At 42.0% G+C, this 23218-nt stretch overlaps 1 protein-coding gene across 4 annotated transcripts in view; it reads left to right on the top strand.

Annotated features, from left to right (window-relative positions):
- Window positions 1–23218, top strand: part of Meis1 (Meis homeobox 1) — a 154289-nt gene that overhangs the window by 73405 nt on the left and 57666 nt on the right. For all 4 annotated transcript variants that reach the window (XM_045137703.1, XM_004660072.2, XM_004660074.2 and 1 more), the window contains exon 8: window positions 10251–10396. In XM_045137703.1, the coding sequence (XP_044993638.1) occupies window positions 10251–10396 (146 nt within the window). The remainder of the gene's footprint in view (window positions 1–10250; window positions 10397–23218) is intronic.

A 23218-nucleotide genomic window follows, 5' to 3' on the forward strand; every position in this document is an offset into this window, starting at 1 on the left:
TCTCTCTCTCTCTCTCTCCATATATGTATAAACTTGGAATGTTCAAAAACACAGATTCCCAAATCAGAACAGGAGGACAGGGGATGGGTATAAATTAGGGGTAAGTGGGAGAGGGAGGGATAGCGAGGTGGAATAATCAGTTTTGAAGTATGCTGGGCTCTTTTATAACAATGACATTGGTTGATTTTAAAATGTCATCTTTCCCGGCACAAACTGTGTTTTAAAACTCTTATTATGATAGTTTTGTTTTGATTTTTGTTAAGTATGAACTTTGTATGGCCGCATCATGTGTTGGTACCATCATCTCCCTCCTCCCTGCCCCATTCCATTGAGGGTCCTCCTCAGTGGGATCGCTGGTGTTCCCCATGCGGTTGTGGGTCGTGCGTTGTAAGAGTGGCAGTCAGACATTGGGTGGGAAGGGCGATGCCTCTGGTATTCCCTTCCACCCTGTTTGAATTTAGAATAAGATTCAATTGTCTTAATATATCTTATTTTAATTTTTTTTTGTGTGTGTTTGTGTGTGTAAGACAGGGTCTCATGTAGTCCAGGCTGGCCGAGAGCTTGCCATATAACTGAGGAAGACCTTGAACTCCTTCCTGGTCCTTTGCCGTCTACCTCCCAAGGGCTGGGGTTGCTAGCATAGGTTACAATGCCCAACAACATACCTAGTTTTAAAATGCTTGGCACTTCTGGGAAGTTCAGAAAGAGAGCAGCCATTCCTTCCTTATCTTAGTTGGTCTTTCCAATGCTTTCCACCTACAGCCTGGCTTTGCTCCACTTGCTGGGAAGGATGGGCATTCTGATAAATGGGAACTGAAGGGGAATTCAGAGCCCAAGGCAGGTCCAGGTGGCCGATCAGCCTCTTGCAGGTGTTGGAATAACATAGAGACTCCAGGGAAGGGGTGCTGGGCAGTGAAAGGAGGGAGGGAGACCCAGAAAAAGAAGTGTCGAAGCAGTGGCACTTGTTTTAATGTTTTCCTGAATGGACACAGAATTATGAGAGGAAACTCAGCTTCTTCCTTATTCTAATACATGTTGACTTCCTGTACTCAGGACTCAGATGTCATTTGGATTTTCATCCATTTAATGCTCTTGGGTCCTAACACCACCACAATTGTATCTGTGTGAAAATATGTTACTTTTTATTATTTATTAAATATTTGTTAATATTTTATTTATTTATTTGAGAAAGAGAGAGAGAGACAAAGAGGGAGGCAGATAAAAAGAGAATGGGCACAACAGGGCTGCTAGCTACTGCCTATGAACTCCAGGTGTATGTGCCACCTTGTGCATCTCACATTATATGGGTACTGAGGAGTCGAACTCAGGTCCTTAAGTTTTGCAGACAAGCACCTTAACCACTGAACCATTTCTCCAGCCCTGATACGGTGTTACAAATGTCCAAGAGACCGGACCAGTTTGCGTTAGAATGTTTCTTTGTCTATGTTGAGATCTACCTGAAGGGACTCGTTGCTTTTCCACTGCCTTCTTGCTTCAATCTTAGTTTGGATTTGGGGGGAATATGTGAGATTAAATTAGAAAGAAGCACATGGGGCTGAAGCTTCTCGTGAGGAAACTTAAGTAATGTTAGAGCATGCAACGGGTAGGGCGCCACAGCGTCTCAGAAACGCCCAGCCAGGTCCTGACTCCTAGACCCCTAGAGAATGCACAAGGCCTTGGGGTCCTCACTCCTCTGACTCGCACAGATTTGGTCCAGCCTCATCCCTTCTACTCCCCCAGTGAGTCTGAAGTGGTGTCGTGTTGCATAAAGCCTCCGTGCCTGCTTTTACCGTGGCCTAGAATAACTTTCCCCCACTCTTCAGATTTTTGTTGTTGTTCTAAACTACCCTCATGTAGGTCACGGGTTTATATTGATTAACTATAGAGTTTGCAGTTAAATATGTAGTACTATGATTTTCTTGGGGTTGTGTGGCTGTGGACACAATGTTTACCATTTGTGCTCTTTAGCATTGGCAGCAGAGTGCTTGCTTGAGACAAAGGGGTGCAGTGTGCTTTTGTTTAGATGGATGAAGGAACAGCAGAGGGACTGCTCAAGCAAAGGGTGCCTGAATGTGTGTGGGTGTGTGTGTGCACATATATATATATGTATATGTATATACATATACATATATATATATGTATGTATGTATGTATGTGTATATATATACATGGCTCATTTTCCAGTGAGAGAAGGAGGGTCATACATGACAGGAAGAGGAGCCCTCTGCAAGTTTTATTCCCCATTTCTTCTCTTAGCTTCCCGTGGATGTCAGAAGTCTTAACAGATGACAAAATTAGACTGAATTTACTCCATAGTGGTTAACCATAAACCTTCTCATGACACTGTTTAACCAACCTACATTTGTCGAGAATGGGAAAGCCTCTTGGTGAACCTCTGTGGAGCCAAACTTCAGTAGCATTTAGAGATATTTTTAAGTGCAAGTAATATGTTTATACAAATGGGTTAATCTTTTATTTGTTTGTTTTCTGTTTGGTGGTTTTTTGAGTCAGGATCTTCCTATACAGCCCGAGCTGGTCTTGAACCCCCTTGCCTTCTATGTTTCAACCCATGATTACACTGTGGGTTAGCAGACCTGGCTTACTTCCCTGCCCCCATTCTAACCTCCATCTTCCGTCAGTGCCTCTGGGGTACCTACCCCATCTGGGCCCCACCCAGGGAGTTCGTGAAGACACCCCAGAACTTAGTTCTGACCTAAGAGTTTTCAAGGAAGCTGCTGGTGGTGAAATAACAGTAGAGAAGCATGTGCCCTATTCAACTGAGCATCACTTTAAGCTGAGAAGAACACAGACCCAAGGAGAAGCAGAGCTATATGAGGGAAGCCAAACAAACTACCAGACTCTCCATTACAATTCAACTTACAAGTTAATCACTGGATGTAAGCCATCACATCATTGTAACGTTAGCTTCAGATGTGAAGAAACACGAAGCGCCCTATATTTCTATTAATGTACGTGATGAGCCCTAATGTGTTGGAATATGGTGTTTTTATATGCCTGAAAAAAATTCTTTCTAATATCAGTAGGAGCCCATGACATGCCATCTATACCACACTGGTGTCAGATACTAATGTCCTTGGTTAATCTGTGCTGAAAAATTCCTGAGGCAGGTGTGTAAGAATACTGTTCAAAAAAAAAAAACAAACAAAAAAAAAACCCACCCTGTGTAGTTACTTGTAAAAACCAAAGTAGTTACTTGTAAAAACCAAAAGAATCCAGAGCTTGGAGAGTTCTTATACCAAATATTTTAAGTTAATGTGGGTCTGGCGTTTGAGCCGAGGACCAGGTTGTCTGTTTAGGGACAACTGAGTTTGTGGTAAAGCTGGGAGATGCGTGAAAGGGAGAGGTGGGGAAGCACTGTAAGTAATCCATTGGGAAAATATGCAAGAGGAAACAAATCGCCTTTCTTTATCTTTTGAAAGTTGAACTCAGGAAAAAAAAAAAATGCACGAACAGTCAAATACTCTCGGAAGGTAAATCACGTTAAATGACAGTTGCCGGAAACTATTTGCGCAGCGCTGTGGCCAGCGTTCTGACAGGTGCTGAGAGTGTTCGCCCCTAGCCTCCCTTTGTCCACAGTGAGTGGAGGGAGCATTCTAATCTGGGACAACAAATCTCTCTGATGCGTTCTTTGGTTGCTTCTCAAATACCATGGGTGAATATTTTTCAAGAGTTTCATGTCTGTATACCTTGAAAAGGAATGGAAAGCAGGTAGAAATGGAAATCGTGGTTACCCTGTGCAATGGGAAAAAAAATGGCACCCGTACATGCATTATTTCATTTGAATAAGCAATGGACAAGTTGGACCCATTACATGGTGGTGAAACTGGCGGAGGGGGAGGGGGATGGAGGACACAGAGCTGCTTGACTTGACACCTGCTTTAGGACGTGTTATAGTGCGGTCACAATGACAGGTCCGCATCCGTAGTCTCAGGAGAGTATGATGTATAGAGAATGGAGGGATGTCAGAAGAAAAATTATCAATGGTTGGTTGGGAGTCACAGTGGGCATTGTTAAATCATCCAGAGTCCAGAAAATGCTTCTTATAAGAAATGAAAGTTGTTGGGGCTGGAGAGATGGCTTAGTGGGTATGTCGTTGGCCTGCAAAGCCAAAGGCCTAGGTTTGATTCCCCAGGAATACACAGAGAGATACACAAGGTGGCGCATGCGTCTGGAGTTCACTTCCAGCAGCAGGAGGCCCTGCACGCCCATTCTCTCTCTGTTTCTCTCAAATAAATAAAATAAGATTAATGTTAAAAAGAAGAAATGAAAATTGAGTGTGGCCTTAAAGTTCACTAGGAGGTTAGCCACATTACTGGGGAGAGGAAGAGAAGATATTACAAAAACCCACTAAGATCTTCATAGAGTTCTGAGTTCTTCTTGAGGCTCCGCAGCTGGTGGCTGACTAAGAACATTGGGAGTTGGCAAAATCTAGGCTGGAAACATACCCAGGAGGAGACATGAAAGGCCCTTCATGCCAGGCTAAAAGGTGTGACCTTTATCCTAAAGGCAGTGGGGAGCCACAAAAGTCCTTTAAGTGCCAGGGTGATATGAAAAATGTGACACGCGCTTCAGAAAAATGATTCTGGCAGCCATTATGCATTCTAAATGAAGACAAAACACCTCCTTAAGACCTCTGAAGAATTCCAGCTGGCTTCTGAGAAAGAAATGTCTATAAATTGAGTCATTTATCCTCTTAACATAACACAGAAACATTATCCCACCTGACGTTTGGCTAACTAGACACCCCAGGATCTAGGGCAGTGGGTTTGGTGTCAGTTTTTACATTTTTCGCCCCTGGCATCCCTGGATGCCAGTCACAATAAGACTACTGCAAAAGAACCCCAACCTTTCCATGCTGAGGCATTGGCTGTAGCAGCCACTGGAAAGGTGGCAGTCAGCCTGTGCAGGGTGAGGGGCCTTATATTCTCATCTTGCTGTGCTGTGGGAGAGAACACACCAGAGAGAAAGGAAGCCCTTAATATCGTGCTTTATTTCTAGCAATCACGCAGGTGCAATATATTCCTCTTCACACACAAAAAAAACATAGGCATCTGTCAACCCAAGTGCCCATTCACACAGAACATAGTTTCGACTTGACTATTTGGACAACATTCCAGGGAAAATAGAGTTTACTTAGGGTCGCAAGGTACAATTATCAATGGTGTTGGTTGTTGAGTCTTGTTACGCTTTGGGACTTTCTAAACAGTGCAAGAGAAGACAAGTGATGGCCCAGGACAAGAAATGACCCCAAACCGTGGAATTTCTGTACCAAATTGTAAAGGAAAATGATCTTCAATCTGTAAATGTACGGTGACTTCTGGCCTGCTCTCCAGCAAAACAAGAAGGTCCCAACCTTACACTTTCATTTGCCCTGGCAGTTGAAAGTTCATTTCCCTAATTAGGAGTTTTGCCTCTATGACTGAGAGCGCCCTGTGACAGACAACCTACGTTATTTTCACCTGATGACCCTCTGACAGGAGGAGTTCCGATCAGTTGTTATGTAAATCTTGGGCTCTTTCTAGGGTTTTGTTTTTGCCTCCCTCCCAGTAGGTTTTTGGGAACGGGAGCCCTGGGGGGAGTAGAGGAGCTGGTAGGGAGAGTGAAATGGAAGCCTAGCTTCAACCTGCCATTGAGAATCCCTGCTGACACGGTCAGTCTGACCCATTGAATGGCCTGAATACGATAAATGGCGCTTTATCCTCCCTTGAAAGACAGGAGATAGCGCAGTCTAAATGCCCGGGCATGCTTAAATAGGCGACTTGGGATGTTTGAGTTGAGTGTGTTTGAAATCTGAGCTCTCTGACAGCCTGGGAGCTGCCACAGGTCACCTGCCTTGCTCCGTAGGGACAGGCCCAGGTCTCACAAGAAATTGTCCATAGCCGAATTGTAGTACAAATTCCTTTCTTTGTTGGTTGGCCTCTTTCACTAGACCATGGCCTATAAAATTTTGTAAAAACAATTCTTAAATATTATTTGAAAGGGCAACTGGCCCACGCTGAAAGGTTTGACAGTTTGACATATAGTGCATGGTTTTGTTAACTTGGAAACTGAAAAGTGTGGCCAAGATCCGCCACCACACCCCCCCGCCCCCACTGCATGTTAAAATCCTGGTGTTGGTCGACTGGAGTCCTGTTGCTATCCATATTTCCTTGGCATCTTGCACTCTGACAGGCGGCCAGTCTGCTTCGGTGAGCTTCAATCCTTTTAGATAATTTGTGAGACAGCAGAGAAAATTGCTTGCACCTTCGAATTCTCTATCCCCCCAAACAAAGACCTAGGTATCTCCAGTTAACCTCAGCAAAACAGAATGGCCCAATCCAGAGCTTCCCGGCAGCATGAGAGCCTGTGCCCAGAAGTTCGTGTCAGTGAGGGGAGGAAAGAGCTTTGAGGGGCCTGGTCTGCTCTCAGCAGAGCCCAGGAAGTTTCAGGGAGTGGGTTTGTGTACTACAACATTGCAGCTGTGTGCACACAGCGCCCGCCCCGAGCTGCCCTGGCATAGCCAAGGGCCATTTTCAGGAGCCTCTGGCCCCTCAGTCACTGGACTACTAGTTAATTGCCACACGGACTTCATGACACATGGGCAGATAATATGACATTTTTGGTTTCTGTCACTAGCAAACGCCACAATGTTGCTGCACCAGTTGCTAAGAAGCTGTCAGAAGCCATTAGCAGTTGGCTAAAGTCGCCCTATGGCGTTTCCTCATAGCATCAGCAAAAGGAGCATAAATCACCCACTGGAGCCTACCGCTATCCTAATGAGGCTGTAAGCTTGTTTATGGACTAGCATCATTTTTATGATTATTTCCACCTTTTCAGTTTGCTTTCATTTGGCGGCAAGAGAAGTCAGCTCCGGGAAGGAAGTCATTGCTGGCATTTCTCAAATGTGCCGAGCTGCTACCGTGTGGTCGGCCGGCTGTTCTCCAAGTTTGCTTAGTGATCTTAAAAAAAAAAATTAAATTTTTAAAAAGGGAAATAAGTCCCCTGGAGACTGCATAGAGGTGACTGTATCAAATTGCAGAGTGAATGGAAACGCTGAAGGTACAATTGACCATTGACTCTCCTTCTGAGGTCGAGACAGTCCAAGATCAATTTTCAATTTTAGAAAGTGGAAGAGGTTAAACAATTTATTAAAATCTACGAAAGTGTTTGCTTTTAGAATACTCTGTTTTATCATGCTTGCCTCATTCCCCCATCGTCTCCATCTCCCTAACTGCTGGAAAGGAGCACGGTTTATTGTTTTAGGCCTTTCTGAACATGCACCAGTATTTACACTGGATTGAAAGCATTTGCTTCCAATGAAAATCTTGTCTTAGATTACAACCCAGCAGTGTAATTTCCCTCCCAGATGGGAGTAAAGTAGCTGTATTTGCCTAAAAACAGTAGGAAGAACAAACTGCATTAAGCCAAGGCTGTTTTTGGCTTGAGCTAATGATGTAATGGAAACCTTTGATTCGGGAGAGGTCACTGCCAGGGACTGGAGCGGTGATCTGGCTCCGGTTTGAAAGGTTTCTTCATTGTATCTACATGAGTCTTCACTTAAAAAATCCTGTTCCTAATGCTTCTGCTTTCATACAGCAGAAATAAACAGGAAAGGTTCTGGGGAGTGTTACACATGGAATGCAGAAAGCCTTCCTCTCCTAATGGAGTATATAATTCAGGTGCCCTCAAGGCACGCTTTCAGGAATTCTTTTGCCTGAGGTAATGGGGAGCTAAGGCTGCTTTAAGGCCTTGATTATCCATTGATGCACAAAGCTCGAAAAAAGTCATCTCCACTGGATTATGGTAGATATTTCCATAAATTATCAATGAGTTCTCTTCTAGGCTGGCACTAGGCATTGCTTGCTAAATTAATCTGAAGGGGTTTGAGATGGATAAAAAGGACATTTTTTTTAAAGGTGTAAACCAATCATGGAGAGGTGGGGAAAAACAGTATTGTTGGGTTAGAAGCTGTTCATTTTTTAATCATTGATTGAATAATACCTTCCCTCCCCCCACCACTTGCCTACCCTTTGCATATTGAAAGTGGATTAGCCATTGAAATCTCAAATGCTGTGGAGTTGTTTTCTTTTCTCATGTTTCTTTAATGAATTGTTATTTTATATGGTGAATTGCTTCTCTGTATAAAAAGCTTCTTTAAATACTGGGCTTTCAAAGAATTTATTAGGCAAACCCAAGGGGATTTCTCATAAAACATTTGGTAATGCAAATAAAGAGTTGGGCAAGGTGGCAGGGGCGTTGACTTAGGCATGCGGGTATCTGGCCCAGCACAGATCCCCAACTCCACCAAGTCCAGCCACACAAGACTTTCTCCATGGACAGCACAGCGCAAGGACGTGGGTCTCCGCACGCTGTTTTCTAGTGACAGCCCGTGCTATAATGCCATGGGACTTCTGCAATCTACCAAGACTTGAAATACAATAAAGTTAGGCATTTACATAGGAGGTGAAACTCTAAGAAGTTCTGTAGAAGTTTACCTTCGGACATAGTAATAATACAGTGTTGAAATCCATCTGAACCTCACCCAGTGAAGTTTTTCAACTTCATCTCAGGACGTGTCAAGGTTATTTTAAAAAATTGGGGGATACTTCTCTCTTTTCTTTTTATATAGGGGTGAGGAATGAGTCTCCTAAGATAGCAGTTAAAAGTAATTGACAAGATACCACGTAATTACTATAGACGACTGGAATAAATGACATCAAAATAGATTCTTTTTATATGTGAAACCTATAACAGAAATAAATGGTGGAGGGCTGAAGAGATGGCTTAGTGGTTAAGGCGCTTGCCTGTGAAGCCTAAGGACCCAGGTTCAATTCCCCAGAACCCACATAAGCCAGATGCACATGGTGGCACATGCATCTGGAGTTCATTTGCAGATTGCCCCTCAAATAAATAAATAAAAATAAAATATTTTTAAATGAAATAAACAATGGAGAAATACATGGAACCATGTAAATGAATTGTTAGTTCCAATGTACTGTTACCAAGAAACTGGTCTTACCAAAGTATTGGGTGCCTTGGACTGTGTATATTGTTTCTGATGACTGAGTTAATGTATTAATGTGCTCTGGGGTGTATTTGTTACTCATTTCTAAGCCTGGCCACTGTAGCCCTTCTTTTTGGAACTAGGCCAACCTAGCTACTTCTAAACTCAGTAGCTTCCATGGACAGTCTAATGGGGCATTAGGTCGCCCAGTACAAGAGGAAGGGTTTTGATAGACAGGAAGGGTTTTGATATTTATTAATATAGGGGATTGAGTCCATTTTTTTTTCTCTGACTTTGATGCCAAGACAGAAAATACCTACTTCTCAGTTGGGCCTTGTGACTTGTTTTGGACCCTGTGATTATATATGGGTATAATTTTCTTTTTTTCTTCTTAATCACATATGGCATAATAAAAAAAACCACTGTATCTTAATTTCATTGTGTCACAGAGCCAAACTAGTTTTCTAGAAGAAATAATTTAACAGTTTATAACAAAAAGTCAGTAGAAGAATACAGTCTAATACAATGGACTATATTTCCATGGGATGTTTCAGTGAGGAATATGATAAATCTATAAAAAATTATTTTTTAGAAACTGCATAGATTCTAGCATTTCTTTATTTAAGTTGTAATTATTTTCTAATTTTAAAACCATGTTAGAGGTTTTCCCTTGCTAAGTTGGGCGTTCTTCCTGATGTAAAAAAACTACGTCCTGTTTGACAAACATGATGGATTATCTACCTTTTCCCATACTGATTTAACTAGTCATGAGATCAGACACTCGCAGGAATAGTCATTTTCAATGCTGGTCTCACAAGTTCACATCAATGACTTCATGTGGGATTTAAATACTCCAAAGGTACAGCCCCATTGCTAACTGTGCTACCAACAGAGTTATACATCATGTGTTTGGGACACACACACACACACACACACACACGTGTATGCATACTGCTATCATTACCATGACAACAAAGCCCCTAAAGAGATTAGATATTTCCTTCCCTTCCCTTTGACCTTTCATACTGATCTTTGCCAGAAATTCTTTAGACATGATTATTTTTGAGCCTAGACCTTAATCTTTCTCTTTGTCTTAAAAATAAAAAAAAAAAGAAAGAAAAAAAAGTAACCACAGGAACTTAATCATTTAACTGATCTTTTGGTTTTGTTTGTGTCCAGAGGCATTCTATTTGAATAAAGCGTGTCAAGGTAGCATCAGTCAAAATTTGATTCACTATGTTTGCAGGTGATGGCCTGGACAACAGTGTAGCTTCCCCCAGCACAGGTGACGATGATGACCCTGATAAGGACAAAAAGCGTCACAAAAAGCGTGGCATCTTTCCCAAAGTAGCCACAAATATCATGAGGGCGTGGCTGTTCCAGCATCTCACAGTAAGTGGACTCTAAATGACATATGTAAACTAAATATAGACAATGAACCAGTTTTGGTAGAGGAAAAAAAAATGATCCCTCTGGACTTGGGGTATTTCATAAATCACTGTGTTCCCAATAGCTTCAAAGTATGAATCACTTGTTTCCTAGATGCGTACCCTAAATGAGGAGTTTTATTTTAGTTGACTGTTGTCATTTTGTTCATTTTTATGAGTTACGAGGCTTAGGAGTTTATGTGTACTTGTGATTTTAAAAATGTATGTTAATGACGTTGCTTTTCTAAGTGTGTGCCTGAAGTACTTAGAACCAATTCCTAAGCTTTCTAAGAAGAAAGTAAAACCAACCCCAGAGGCCTTTACAGTGAACAGCCTGCAAAAAAATTTCAATCATTTTGCAATGGCATGATGATCATGTAATTTGCTATTAAATGGCTTGAATGTACCAGATCCCATTACAAAACACTGCCGTGAGTCAGAGCTCCCAGTGAAAGCTGTCCCTGCGTTGAGAACTGTAAAGGAAAACAGCAATACACAGTCAGCCCTTCCTGTGCAGTCCCCTGTGACTTCTCAAGCCGACTAACAGTTTATGTTGTCTGTGTGAGCGCTGCCGTGTTCTCTGCAGGAGCCCTCCCGGAGATGTGAGAAACTGGAGACTTGAGGCTTCATGCCACCGGGGGATGTGTTTGGTTTGGTTATTGTTCTGAATGGATTTCATGTTCCAAATGTTTATGGTCATAATATTTTGGTGGATATGTTGTAAGTGCATACGGATTTAATGACATCTAAGGCAGAAGCCAAGATAAAAATTTATGGATAAAATAATATTTTACAAATCAGCAAGACTGTTAACCAGAGAATCTTCCATATTATGGACAAAGGATAAATTTAGACAGGTTATAATGTAGCTACATAGATTAGTGAACATTAGAAAGTCTTGACTTTTTTTGTTGTTGTTGTTGCTGCTTAAAAATCAGTTTTACTCAGATTGTCTTACTTCAAGTCGTTTTCCTCCCTGAACATGATGGCCCAGAGCCCATCACTTCCTGGCCCACTTTCCAAGTGATATCTTTCAGTGAGTTGGGCTCCTAGAAAGGAACAAACTCAGAGCAGAGCTGAGAGCCCACGTGACTCTGCTGAGCACCCCTGAATAGACCTCAGGAATGTTTAATGCTCGAAGCCCATTTCAGTCAACCCAAATCAGATTGTTTTAGCCTCGATATTTTTGACACCATATTGAGTTTCTCTATGGTCTGACCCAGTGGTCATTGCGCACCTGAAACACACATGTAGATTGATCTTCCTTACGCACATTTCCTGTTGAAGGTTACCAACCACTGCTGTCCTGGGGGCAGGACTGTGGTCCAGGGCATGTGACGACCAACCCAGCAGACAGGGGGTGAAAAGCAGTCAGAGGAGCTCACGCGGTGAAGCCGAGTGGCCATCGCCAGGGCTGACCAGCTGGCTGTGTGCAGCAGGACAATGAAGTCAGAGGGGCTCTGAAGTCACAACCAGACTTCCTACCTTCTATCTTCACAGGAAACATGAATAGAAGTTCTTCAGTCCCCAACTCAATCTGAAAAGGAGCTTAGGGGGTGACTTGAAGCTGAGATGCCCCTCCCCGGAACAAAATGTAATCAAATATTTGTTCAGACAGAATTAGGGGAGAGAAAGAGAGAGAGAGAGAGAGAGAAAAAGAGAGAGAGAAAGAGAGAGAGAGAGAGAGAGAGAGAGAGAGAGAGAGAGAGAAGCAAATTATTTTACTCATCTGCCAAGTTTTCTAGACAGTACCCTCAGGAAGAACCTTACAGAGAGCTAATATTTCTTTGTAAGAAGGAAGAAACCAAATCTTTTCAAACAGCACGATTTTGCTGGGACACTAGTAACAGAAATTGCCCGTGAACCACCTGACTTCTTGAGGCCCGGCCAGTTGCCCTCAGTTGGCGACTTGAGTTACCGCGCTGGCAGGGAAGCCTCCCTCCGTCTACGACCCCGCGCACAACGGTGGCTGCGCGGTTTCCGCTGGTCCCCGCGACCCACCGCGGTGCCATTTCTGGGCGAGCAACCTGGAACCGTTGATAATGATGACATTCCTTTCCAAAGCCCGCTGCTCTCATAACATCATCTTAAAGCCGCGTCCAGAGACCTGACAATTCCCACCCTTTTCCTTCCCCCAATGAGAAGAATTCCCTCCCTCTTGTCTAATCTCAAGAGCAAATAGACTTCCATTTACAAGGAACACCCTTCTCTTTGTTTTGTTACCCTTCCTCGAGGAATGTCTGGACTGCCTACACATGGTTTATTGGCAGGGGCTAATCCCAATATATTTTATACAAAAAAAACCCCAAAACCCACAACTCTGAATTTGAAAAAGCTTTGTTGTTTGCCCCACATGTAGTCCTGGTTCTTCAGTAACTCTCCCTCAAGTTCGGAGAGATCTTTGGGGATCTTCAGTAGGAAGACAGCATAGGTTTTATATGCTTGCATTATTGCTATGCAATTAGCCAATTTATCTGGAAAATTCTTTCAAAAATCTTGCTTAGAACAGTTGAAACTCTGGCTAATCAAAACAACAGCACTAACAATTTATTAGCAAATTTAAATGAATCTTTCTTAAATGCCAAAAGGCATGTTCGAAAACTTCAAACACCTTGTAGAGAGCATATTGATAGCTTTTATTTTTCTTTTTAAAAGAAGCAGATCAACCCTTTCATAGAGTTTATTCAGTTAAAAAAGAAAATCTGCCCCTGAAAGGGCTTTTTTTTCAAATGTTTGTGTGTCAAAAGAATAGAGTAGGCCCCAAATAAAAAACCATGTTGGGTTTGCACCCCAGCTGCAGGACTAGAAATGAGATGGCCTGTCCTTGCCACAGGTAGATTTGATCAGCAGCACGTTTTACTTCTGGAAGAGAGAGCTAGAGGCCTGTTGTTGAGCTCCGCCTCACCCCACTGACCTGTACAAACCCTGTCTAATGGAAACAGTAAAAGAAAAGGAAACAAGTTTTAAACTTTGGTGATTATGAAATCAAAGGAAATTTCAGTGCAGTAAATTCCTAGTTTACACATTGTGGAACATTTGTCAGTGCTGATAAGTAGAGAAAGTCTCTTCAAAAGAAAGGGTTCCCTGCCATTGAAAAGCCGGACTGGCTCGACTTATAGACTGACCATCAGAAAGAAAAGAGAAACATGTTATTAATTTAAAAAATGCACGTGTCCTCCTGAAGAAAATCATTGCAAACAAGAAGTACGTCATATTTTTTGAGTCACAATCCATTCAGGGACTTATGTCAAATTAAGGTTTTTGCCCCTTTCTTCTTGAGGGAATTATTCCTGGTGATAAACATGTTGCCTGCTAGGCCATAGAGCTTAACTTAGTGCAACTGTTCATAGTACCAGTTCTTCTGCTACGTTATGTTATAAACATGAATCTAACGGCTTCCTGAAAAATGAGGAAAAGTAGCAAATATGATGTTTTAGGTTAAAAACCCATGACACTTTTTTTCTTTTTGTTTGTCTGCCTAATTATATTGTAGTTTTAAATATAATCTAGATAGCAAAATAGTTACTGTCGACCTTCTATAGAATGTGCAGTGGTTATATTTTCCCACAGGGGGTGACTGTGTGTTCTAAGCATTCTAAACGTTAGGAGCAGTGGTTCTTCCAGAGGTGGACCTGCAGACTCAGGTGAAGCAAGTGGTCCACGATCTACAGTTAGCATTGACTTGTAGGGAAAGGTAATCCTGAAGATTACTTGGGACAGGTGATCCCTAAGGTGAAATTTATTGTTATTATTATTATTATTAATTATTATTATTATTATTTGGTTTTTCAAGGTAGGGTCTCACTCTAGCCCAGGTTGACCTGGAATTCACTATGTAGTCTCAGGGTGGCTTCAAACTCATGGCGATCCTCCTACCTCTGCCTCCCAAGTGCTGGGGTTAAAGGCGAGCGCCACCACCGCACCCGGCTATGAAATTATTTTTATTCACATTCTTTCTGACTCCCCATCCTCTCTCTGATCTTGAGGATCCCCTTGAGTTCAGCCTTACCAACTTCCTAAGTCTAATGCACATATTTACTATGGATGGTTTTATTTCTGAGTGTGAGTGTGTGTGTGTGTGTGTGTGTGTGTGTGTGTGTTATACTTCTAGTCTGGAAAATAGTTTTGTACGTGTGCAGCCAAATTTATGTCTCTATCTCTGATTTATTAGAATTTCTTCTCATTGTGGATAAAGCCAATGTGAAGGGTTGTGGAATCACCCAGGTTGATAATGGTGTTTCCATAGAAACACTATCAGATGGAAAGTGCCCTGCGGGTCTGCCACTGTAAGGGTGGAGTAAATGGAATCAAATTGGGAATTGAATGCTCTAGAAGAGACAGATGTTGTTTCATGGGTTTTGCTTTTGGTAACAAGATCTATCTGAGACATGGCGCAAGCATATCTCTGCTTGCAGCTCTGGAAGAATCACTCGCTAAGCATTATGATTTATTGTTACAATGAGAACTTGTGTCTAATGGACGGCCAGATAGCTGTTCTGTCGGTCAGGGGATGAGAAGGGTCAAAAGGTAGGTAGATATCCACATACGTAGACAGGAATGACATTTTCTGCCCTCCTCTTGCTTCTTTCTGTTGCCTTCTATCTCTCACCTCTATCCTGTCAGTGTTACAGTGAATATTTTCGGCATACCCTCCCTGCAAGCTAGCATTCTTGAGTACCGGTTCTGAGAAAAGTAGGGCAGCCTTAAGAAGATGGTGGAGGGCAGGTCAATGTCACTCATGAGTTTTGTCTGAAATGTCAATCAGTGTAATATAAGGAATTTAGAATGCTGGTCTGGTCTACAGACTAACCCTATTCTACCTTCATTTTTCATGTGCCTGGGCCAAGGGAGGTGCTTTGAAGTCAAAGCAACTCTTTTTTTTTTTTTTCTGGTCCTGGGGGAGGAGCTTAGGGCCTTTCCTTGCACGAGCTACGCCAGTCCTGTGCCACTGAGTCACACCTCAGCGCCAGACAGCCTCATCTTCATCACTGTTCTTATGACATGGTCTCTCTCTCTCCTCTCTCTCTTTCTCTCTCTCTACAGTCTGCTTCAACTTGCAGCAATCCTCCCACCTTAGCTTCCCAAATGCTTGGATTATAGGAATAAACCTTCATAATTAGCTCTTTTTTCATTATAGTATCTGTAGATATTAAATTAATCTATTCAAACTAGATTTTTTTCTTTCAGAAATATATATATCTGTATTGTCATTCCTTTTCCCTTTATATCAGATCTACCAAAACTAACTTCAACTTAACTGGTAAAACTCAATCTTATAATATCTCTTCTACTTTGCTGGCAGCATATTTCAACTTTTATTACATAAGGACCCTGACGTGTGGGAATTGTCTATCCCAGGAGGGAGATGGAAGGGATTGTTTAATTACTTAGGGAGGGGGCTATGGGAATGCTCTAATTCTTCTGTGATATGCACAGTATAAACTGTTTAATTGTAAAGCTGGTAGCTTCCAGATTTTAGGGACAACTGCCTTCTTTTTCCTAGCTAGTTATTGAAGTCCTAATGGATGGGTGATGAATTTTCTTAGGTCAGGTAAACTGAAAAGGCTACAGCTGGAATTCTTCACCCAGAAGAATCTGAGTTAATACTAATGATCACTGAGAATTAGAAGATCAAAGGGGAAGCATCGGGCCCCTTCTCCAAGTTGCTGCCCCAGAGGCCATTAGTGACCTGGCAAAGCCTGCTCGGAGCCGTGCCCCACCACCTTGCCACTGGCCGCCTTTCCCCCCCACCCCTCCCCACGTACCTCTGACCTGGGGTAATTGCAGTCAGTTGATGAGGAGACGCAGAAGGAAAACAATGAAAAGGAAAACAAAGTCCCACATTCCACAAGTACGCAGGACTCGTCAACACAAGAGCATTCTGCATTCGCTTCTGGCCGGAAGTGCCATTCTTGCACACAGACACTTGGTCACATAGACAGCTCTTCACTTCGCTGCTCTTTGTTGCCTTCTCTTTGGGACTTCGGTAGAGTCTGGCTGGCAATATTTCTAAAATTTTCCTTTGGTTTCCAAATAGCGCCAGGGCCTTGCACATCAAGCATGTGTTCTACCACAGCCCCTCTGTTGTACTCAGGCTAATTAAATAAAGATTTAGTTTAAAGAAAAGTGTCCACGTAAGTGCAAGTTGCTAGGTTGGTGGCTGCTCATACACTCCACTGAACACTAGCCAGTCATTCATACTTCAAAGCGTATGTCAGTATTGCGCCTTTGTTTTATTGCAGTTAATGACAATATGTGTTATTAAATAAGATATCAAATTGCTCATCCTCAATTTACCTTTTAGATTAAACTTGGAGCGCCACCTGTCCATGAGTGGATGCTTTTCTGTTTAACTAACTCAGTCCACTCTCTTAAGAATTTTATATTATCTAACACTGACTTTTTGCTTTCTTGGTGTGTAAGATTCCTGGACGGTGGGAGTGCTAGAAGAAACCTATACTCGTATAGGCAGAGGCAGGAGCATTAAAAGTTCAAAGCCAGACTAGACTACAGAGAGTGTGAGACCAGTTTATGGGAGACTGTCTCAAAAACAAAGATCAACCAGGGCTGGAGAGATGGCTTAGCGGTTAAAGCATTTTTCTGCAAAGCCAAAGGATTCCAGTTCTGTTCTCCAGGACCCACATAAGCCAGATACACAAGGGGGTGCACGCCTCTGGAGTTTGTTTGGAGTGGCTGGAGGCTCTGGCGGGCCCATTCTCTTTCTCTCTGATTCTTTATCTTTCTCAAATAAATTAATTAACTAAATATATTTTTTTAAAAAATCAACCAATCAACTAATCTATCAACCAACCAACCAACCAACCAGACAAAGCTCTCAAGATTTTTGGATGATGCGTTGCTAAGGCTGCATACTTTAAGAAGTATCAAATCTCCACTGAGGGAACATCAGATGTTCTTATTTTAGAAAGGTAAACTTTTTGTGTTTGGCTTTGGATTGATTTGGTGGGTTGGTTGTTTTGATAGGAGAAGTAAACCTGTGTCATGCAATTAAAATATTGTTTTTGACTTAACTGGACATACCCCCATTACATCTCAGACTTTTAAAAAAAATTTATTTATTTTTAATTTTTATTAGCATTTTCCATGATTATAAAAAATATCCCATGTTAATTCCCTCCCTCCCCCCGCACTTTCCCCTTTGAAATTCCATTCTCCATCATATTACCTCCCCATCACAATCATTGTACTTACATATATACAATATCAACCTATTAAGTACCCTTCTCCCTTCCTTTCTCTTCCCTTTATGTCTCCTTTTCATCTCAGACTTTTTAAAATTAAGGTATGAGCATGACTTTGTATGTATGTATTTTTCTAAGTATAAATAAATAAATATATATATATATAAATTAAATTCCAATTCTTTCCCATCTCTGTCAGTCTTAAGAGAAAAACTGATCCATTTTTATTCTTTTAGTCTTCTGAATATCATATTTAGGAATTGTAGTTTTTCCATATTGGCCTATGCCCATCCATGCCAGAAAGTAAGCCAATATTGGAGACCATACTGTAAGGGGTTATGAGGTAGGTCACAAAGCCCTCTTGGTCTTGACTCAGGCTTACATACGGCTCCCAGGGCGTTAGGAGTTTGTGGACATATTTTATCGGTGCTGCAGAGTAACCGTGACAGTGATTGTCTAGCTTCACACCAAGCCCAGCGCTCATGACACCCTGCCTGTGACTTCGGTTTTGCTTGGGCCTGTTGACAGAACCCTGGACCTCATAAAGGGTGTGTGTGCACTGGGCTGCATCTCACCCGCGCTGTCGAGGGCAAGGAAGAGCCAAGTGCAGCAGCTCACATCTGTAATCCCACTACTCGCGTGAATGAAGCAAGATCAAGAGTTTGAGGGAAGCTCCAGAGTCATCCACAGCGCAGAAAATCAAGAGCTGTGTCAAGTTTCCCTCTAAGTCCTTCCGCTCACTCCCATAGGTTAGCACTCACTTCTGCTCAGGGAAGGTTCTTTATGCAGGTGAATATAGCCACTGGGGAGACTCACAACCCAGCAAAGGGTAAAGAAGTGGCAGTGGAGCGCTCATCACTAGGTGAGACCTCTCTGTCATGTACAAAGTCTCAGGGAACAGTACGGAAGTGGCTGACAGAGTGTTGGAGCCGGAGGATGGGGCCGAGGGCTTGAAACTCAGCTTCTCAACTTGAAGTCGCTGTCATGACCTCACAGCAGTTCTCACTACCTGCGCAGTATTGGGCCTATCAACACGTCATCATGGATGGCGGAGGAAAGCCAAAGGAAGAAAATGTAGAAGGCCCTGGGTTTGATCAAGAAACAAAAAGCTGAGCCGGGCGTGGTGGTGCACGCCTTTAATCCCAGCACTCAGGAGGCAGAGGTAGGAGGATCGCCGTGAGTTCGAAGCCACCCTGAAACTACATAGTGAATTCCAGGTCAGCCTAAGTGAGAGTGAGACCCTACCTTGAAAACCAAAAAAAAAAAAAAAAAAAAAAAAAAAAAAACAACCAAAAAGATGGGGCTGGAGAGATGGCTCAATGATTAAAGGCTCTTGTGTGCAAAGCCTGCCTGCCTGATTTTAATTCCCCAGTGCCCACGGAAAGTTGACTGCACAAAGTGGTACATATATCTGAAGTTTGTTTGCAGCGGCAAGAGGCCCTGGGGTGCCCACTCCTTTTCTCATTCTCTTTCTCTGTCTCTCTGCTTACAAATAAATAAGCAGTTTTTGTTTGTTTGTTTTTTAAGTGAAACAATGATCCGGGCGTGGTGGCGCACACCTTTAACCCGAGCACTAGGGAGGCAGAGGTAGGAGGATCTCTTTGAGTTCGAGGCCACCCTGAGACTACACAGTGAATTCCAGGTCAGCCTGGGCCAGAGTTAAGACCCTACCTTGGAAAACCAAAACAAACAAATAAAAATAAATAAATAAGAATGAAACAAAACAAAGCATATGGGAAGAGTTCTCACGAAGTCAGAGAGCATCAGGATGCCTCTTTCTTGAGGGCCAGTGGAGAGGCTCTCAGAGCAGAGGAGCAGCTGAGAACTCATACCATGAAGCCTTCGGGTATTTTGCAGACCTTTCAGGACTTGCTTTCTGTAGACCCAGAAAGATGGCTTTACAGAGCAAATAACAGCCCCATGAGCATGGCTTCCAATACAAGATGTATCATCTAGAGAGAAGTTAGACCTCAAATAATGTGATCTTCACAAATATTAACATCCTAAGTTAGTTGATAGCTAAATAAGGTACAAATGAGTGGGTTTTATTTAAGATATTCTTTAAACAGAGGTTTTTTTTTTCTTTGCTATTTACATTTGAATGTCTTGCTGTCATTATTTCTTCAGGAAAAAAAATATTGGGCAATGTATGTGAACTATAACCCCAGTGCTTTATAATTATTTTTGTTTTCAGTTCTTAATATTCTGCAGTCAGCTGCATCTGTTTCCCCATTGTTTTTGTTGCTTGCTAGCATCTCTGAGGTACCCAAGGGCTCTCATTTGTCCTGTGACACATATGACTCTGAGAATTTGGTGTCCTCAGAAGTTCTTGAGAAGTCCAGATGCCAGGAAGGTCACTTGTTCATATGAACACTCAATACTAAGAAAAATCACACACACACACACACACACACACACACACCATTCCCAGTGCAGCTTACATATGGTTAAGGATAATTCTTACCTATTATTGGTGGGGAGGAGCCAATTTCTAAACATCTTAGGGGAGGAGTTTCACAAAACTGACTTTACTTTAAAAAAGAAATATTCTTATCTCCTCTCTTCCTAATGTTGCTTTACTTGGTTATTTTGATATTGGATCATTTTGTCTTTTAAGTAGCTAAAGGGAAAAAAAATTATCAAAGTTCTCGATATAACAAGTGTCTCCACTTTTAATACAACAATTTCATGTACATTGGATCTGAAGACCACCCTGCGAGGCAGGCATGAACAAAGCTCAAGTTGGCATCTCCTGACTTGGAATTTCCATGTGGTCTCCTTGGGTTTCCTTTAAAACACAACGCAAATCAAAATTGTATTGTGGGAGTTTATGTGTGTGTGTGTATATATATATATATATATCTCAAATATATCAAAGATATATATATCTTTGAACTTATAATTGTACATATATATCATATTATAATTGTATATATATATGATATATATCCAATTATAATATATAATTTATATTCATATATAAATTATGAAAATAATTATCTCATTGCACATCTAGCTTAATTAGTATTTGTTTTTTAGTATTTATTTTTATTTATTTCTTTTTTTCTCAATTTTTATTAACATCTTCCATGATTTAAAAATATATCCCATGATAATACCCTTCCTCCCCCACTTTCCCCCAACTTTCCCCTTTGAAATTCCATTCTCAATCATGTCCCCTCCCCATCTCAATCAGTCTCTCTTTTATTTTGATGTCATGGTCTTTTCCTCCTCTTATGATGGTCTTGTGTAGGTAGTGTCAGGCACTGTGAGGTCATGGATATCCAGGCCATTTTATGTCTGGAGGGAGCACGTTGTAAGGAGTCCTACTCTTCCTTTGGCTCTTACATTCTTTCCGCCACCTTTTCTGCATTAGACCCTGAGCTTTGGAAGGTGTGATTGAGATATTACTCAGTACTCCATTCATTTCTTTCCAGCACTATGATACCTTCTGAGTCGTCCCAAGGTCACTGCCATCTGAAAAGAGAAGATTCTCTACCCAAAGTGAGAGTAGCGTTAATATAAGGGTATAAATATTAAGAGAAGTGCTTACTGGGCAGTTTGGTAAGCATAGTATATACATTTATCCAAACATCAGCAGATGTTACACTCCTAGGGATCATGACTACCCCTATATTAAGTTTTCAGTACAAGGCATGTATTCCCTCTCATGGAGCGGGCCTTTAGTCCAATTAGAGGGCAGTTGGTTTCCACCATGACAGACGTGCCACTATTGTACCCATTGTCTCATTTGGCCTGGCTGGCCAATTATAAGGCTTGCAGTGTCCATTGCTGAGTATCTTCACTGGTGGTATCTCTTTCTCCCACTGACCTGCATGTAGAATGGCTTCTTCCAGCTTTCTGTAGCTGGTCTACATGGAGGAGATTAACAGCTCAGTTCCAGCAGGATTTCTCAGTGGCCTTACAGCTCAAGTATGTGGAGTCTTCAGCAATAGGGTCTTACCATCTATTCCTGGTGGGAAACCAAGGGCCTCAGGAATGGCCTATAATGTTTTGGGGGCATCAGGGACCTCCCTGGCCAACAACTCACTGAAAGGTATCCCATCCCTGGAACTGAAAATTTTCTAGCAGCAATCTATGGCTCCTGAATGTTCCATTGTCCAAAACAAGAGGATTCCATATGATTTCTTTATATCCTCTTAGATTTTGATTAGCCCTCCCTCTACTTTTCCTTTACTCAATATCTTCCCCTGACCTCACTTTGGGCCTTTTCACCCCCGTTTATCTATTCTTCTACTTACATATATACAATACCTTCCTATTAAGTACACACTTCCCTTCCTTTCTCTTTCCCAGGCCCAGAAAGCCAAGCACTACATGCTCTCTCTCATATGTGGATCCTAGCTACAGATGATTGGGCTTCTGTGTGAGAAGGAAAAAGCTCAGTAGCAGAGGCCAGTAAGCTAAAAAAAATAAATAAAAGAGAGAGAGAGAGATTTATTTCTTTATTAGAGATGGAGAGAGGGAGAGACAGAGAGAGAGAGTGAGAATGGGCATGCCAGGGCCTCCAGCCACTGCAAACAAACTCCAGATGCATTTGCCACCGTGTGCATCTGCCTTATGTGGGACCTGCAGAATCAAACCTGAGTCCTTAGGCTTCACAGGCATGCACCTTAACCGCTAAGCCATCTCTCTAGCCTTTAATTGACATTTCTTTAAATACAAATATGAGCCAGGGAATTTGGCATATGACTTCATAGCACAGTATCATGGTTCCAGGAGCTAACACAATGGTCATCGGTAATTGTTTCTTTTCTGGTCTGTTTACCCATATTTGACTCCACAGACAGATAGAACTATGCAGATGACAGCATTCATAATTTGTAGACTGTTAGAATTTCATATGTACAACACAGCTTAAGGAGAGATGGCTTAGCAGTTAAGGCGTTTGCCTGCAAAGCCAAAGGACCCCAGTTCGACTCCCCAGGACCCACGTAAACCAGGTGCACAAGGGTCGCATGCATCTGGAGTTCGTTTGCAGTGGCTGGAGGCCCTGAGCGCCCATTCTCTATCTGCCTCTTTCTCTCTCTCTCTCTCAAATAAATGAATAAACATATTTAAAACACAGCTTAACCACTCTTTTTATAGAGACATGTAAATTTCTACCTTCTACTAACAATGTGTTCGTTACTGGAAATGTCTAATAGTGGTTTAGGGTGAAAAGTCTTTCTTTGTGCAAGTCCTAACTAAATCTTCCAACATGGAATCCAGCTCCTCGAAGATTTTATTTTTTTGTCTGTCACGTGTCAGGACGCCAAAGAGCTATGTCCTTAATTTGCTTTATGGAGATAGAAGAAACTGCTTATGCAGGCCCGATTACTCTTGAACTTACAATCCAACTGTCGTTTCTCAGCAAAGAAAAGCTGCTAACCCCGGGAGAATTAAGCTGCCGCTCTGGGGTATGACACCAGGGCTGATCATTTTAAAGCTAGTAATAACCAGAATCCTAAAATTCTTCTGAATAAAATGTAATTTTAGTAATGTTTCCATAAACAGTGGTAATGGTGGTATTTTGGTCGGCAGTGACATTAGTCACATCGAAATTGCACCACATTGGCTTTTAA

Source organism: Jaculus jaculus, chromosome 18 (assembly GCF_020740685.1).
Source record: "Jaculus jaculus isolate mJacJac1 chromosome 18, mJacJac1.mat.Y.cur, whole genome shotgun sequence".
NCBI lineage: Eukaryota > Metazoa > Chordata > Mammalia > Rodentia > Dipodidae > Jaculus > Jaculus jaculus.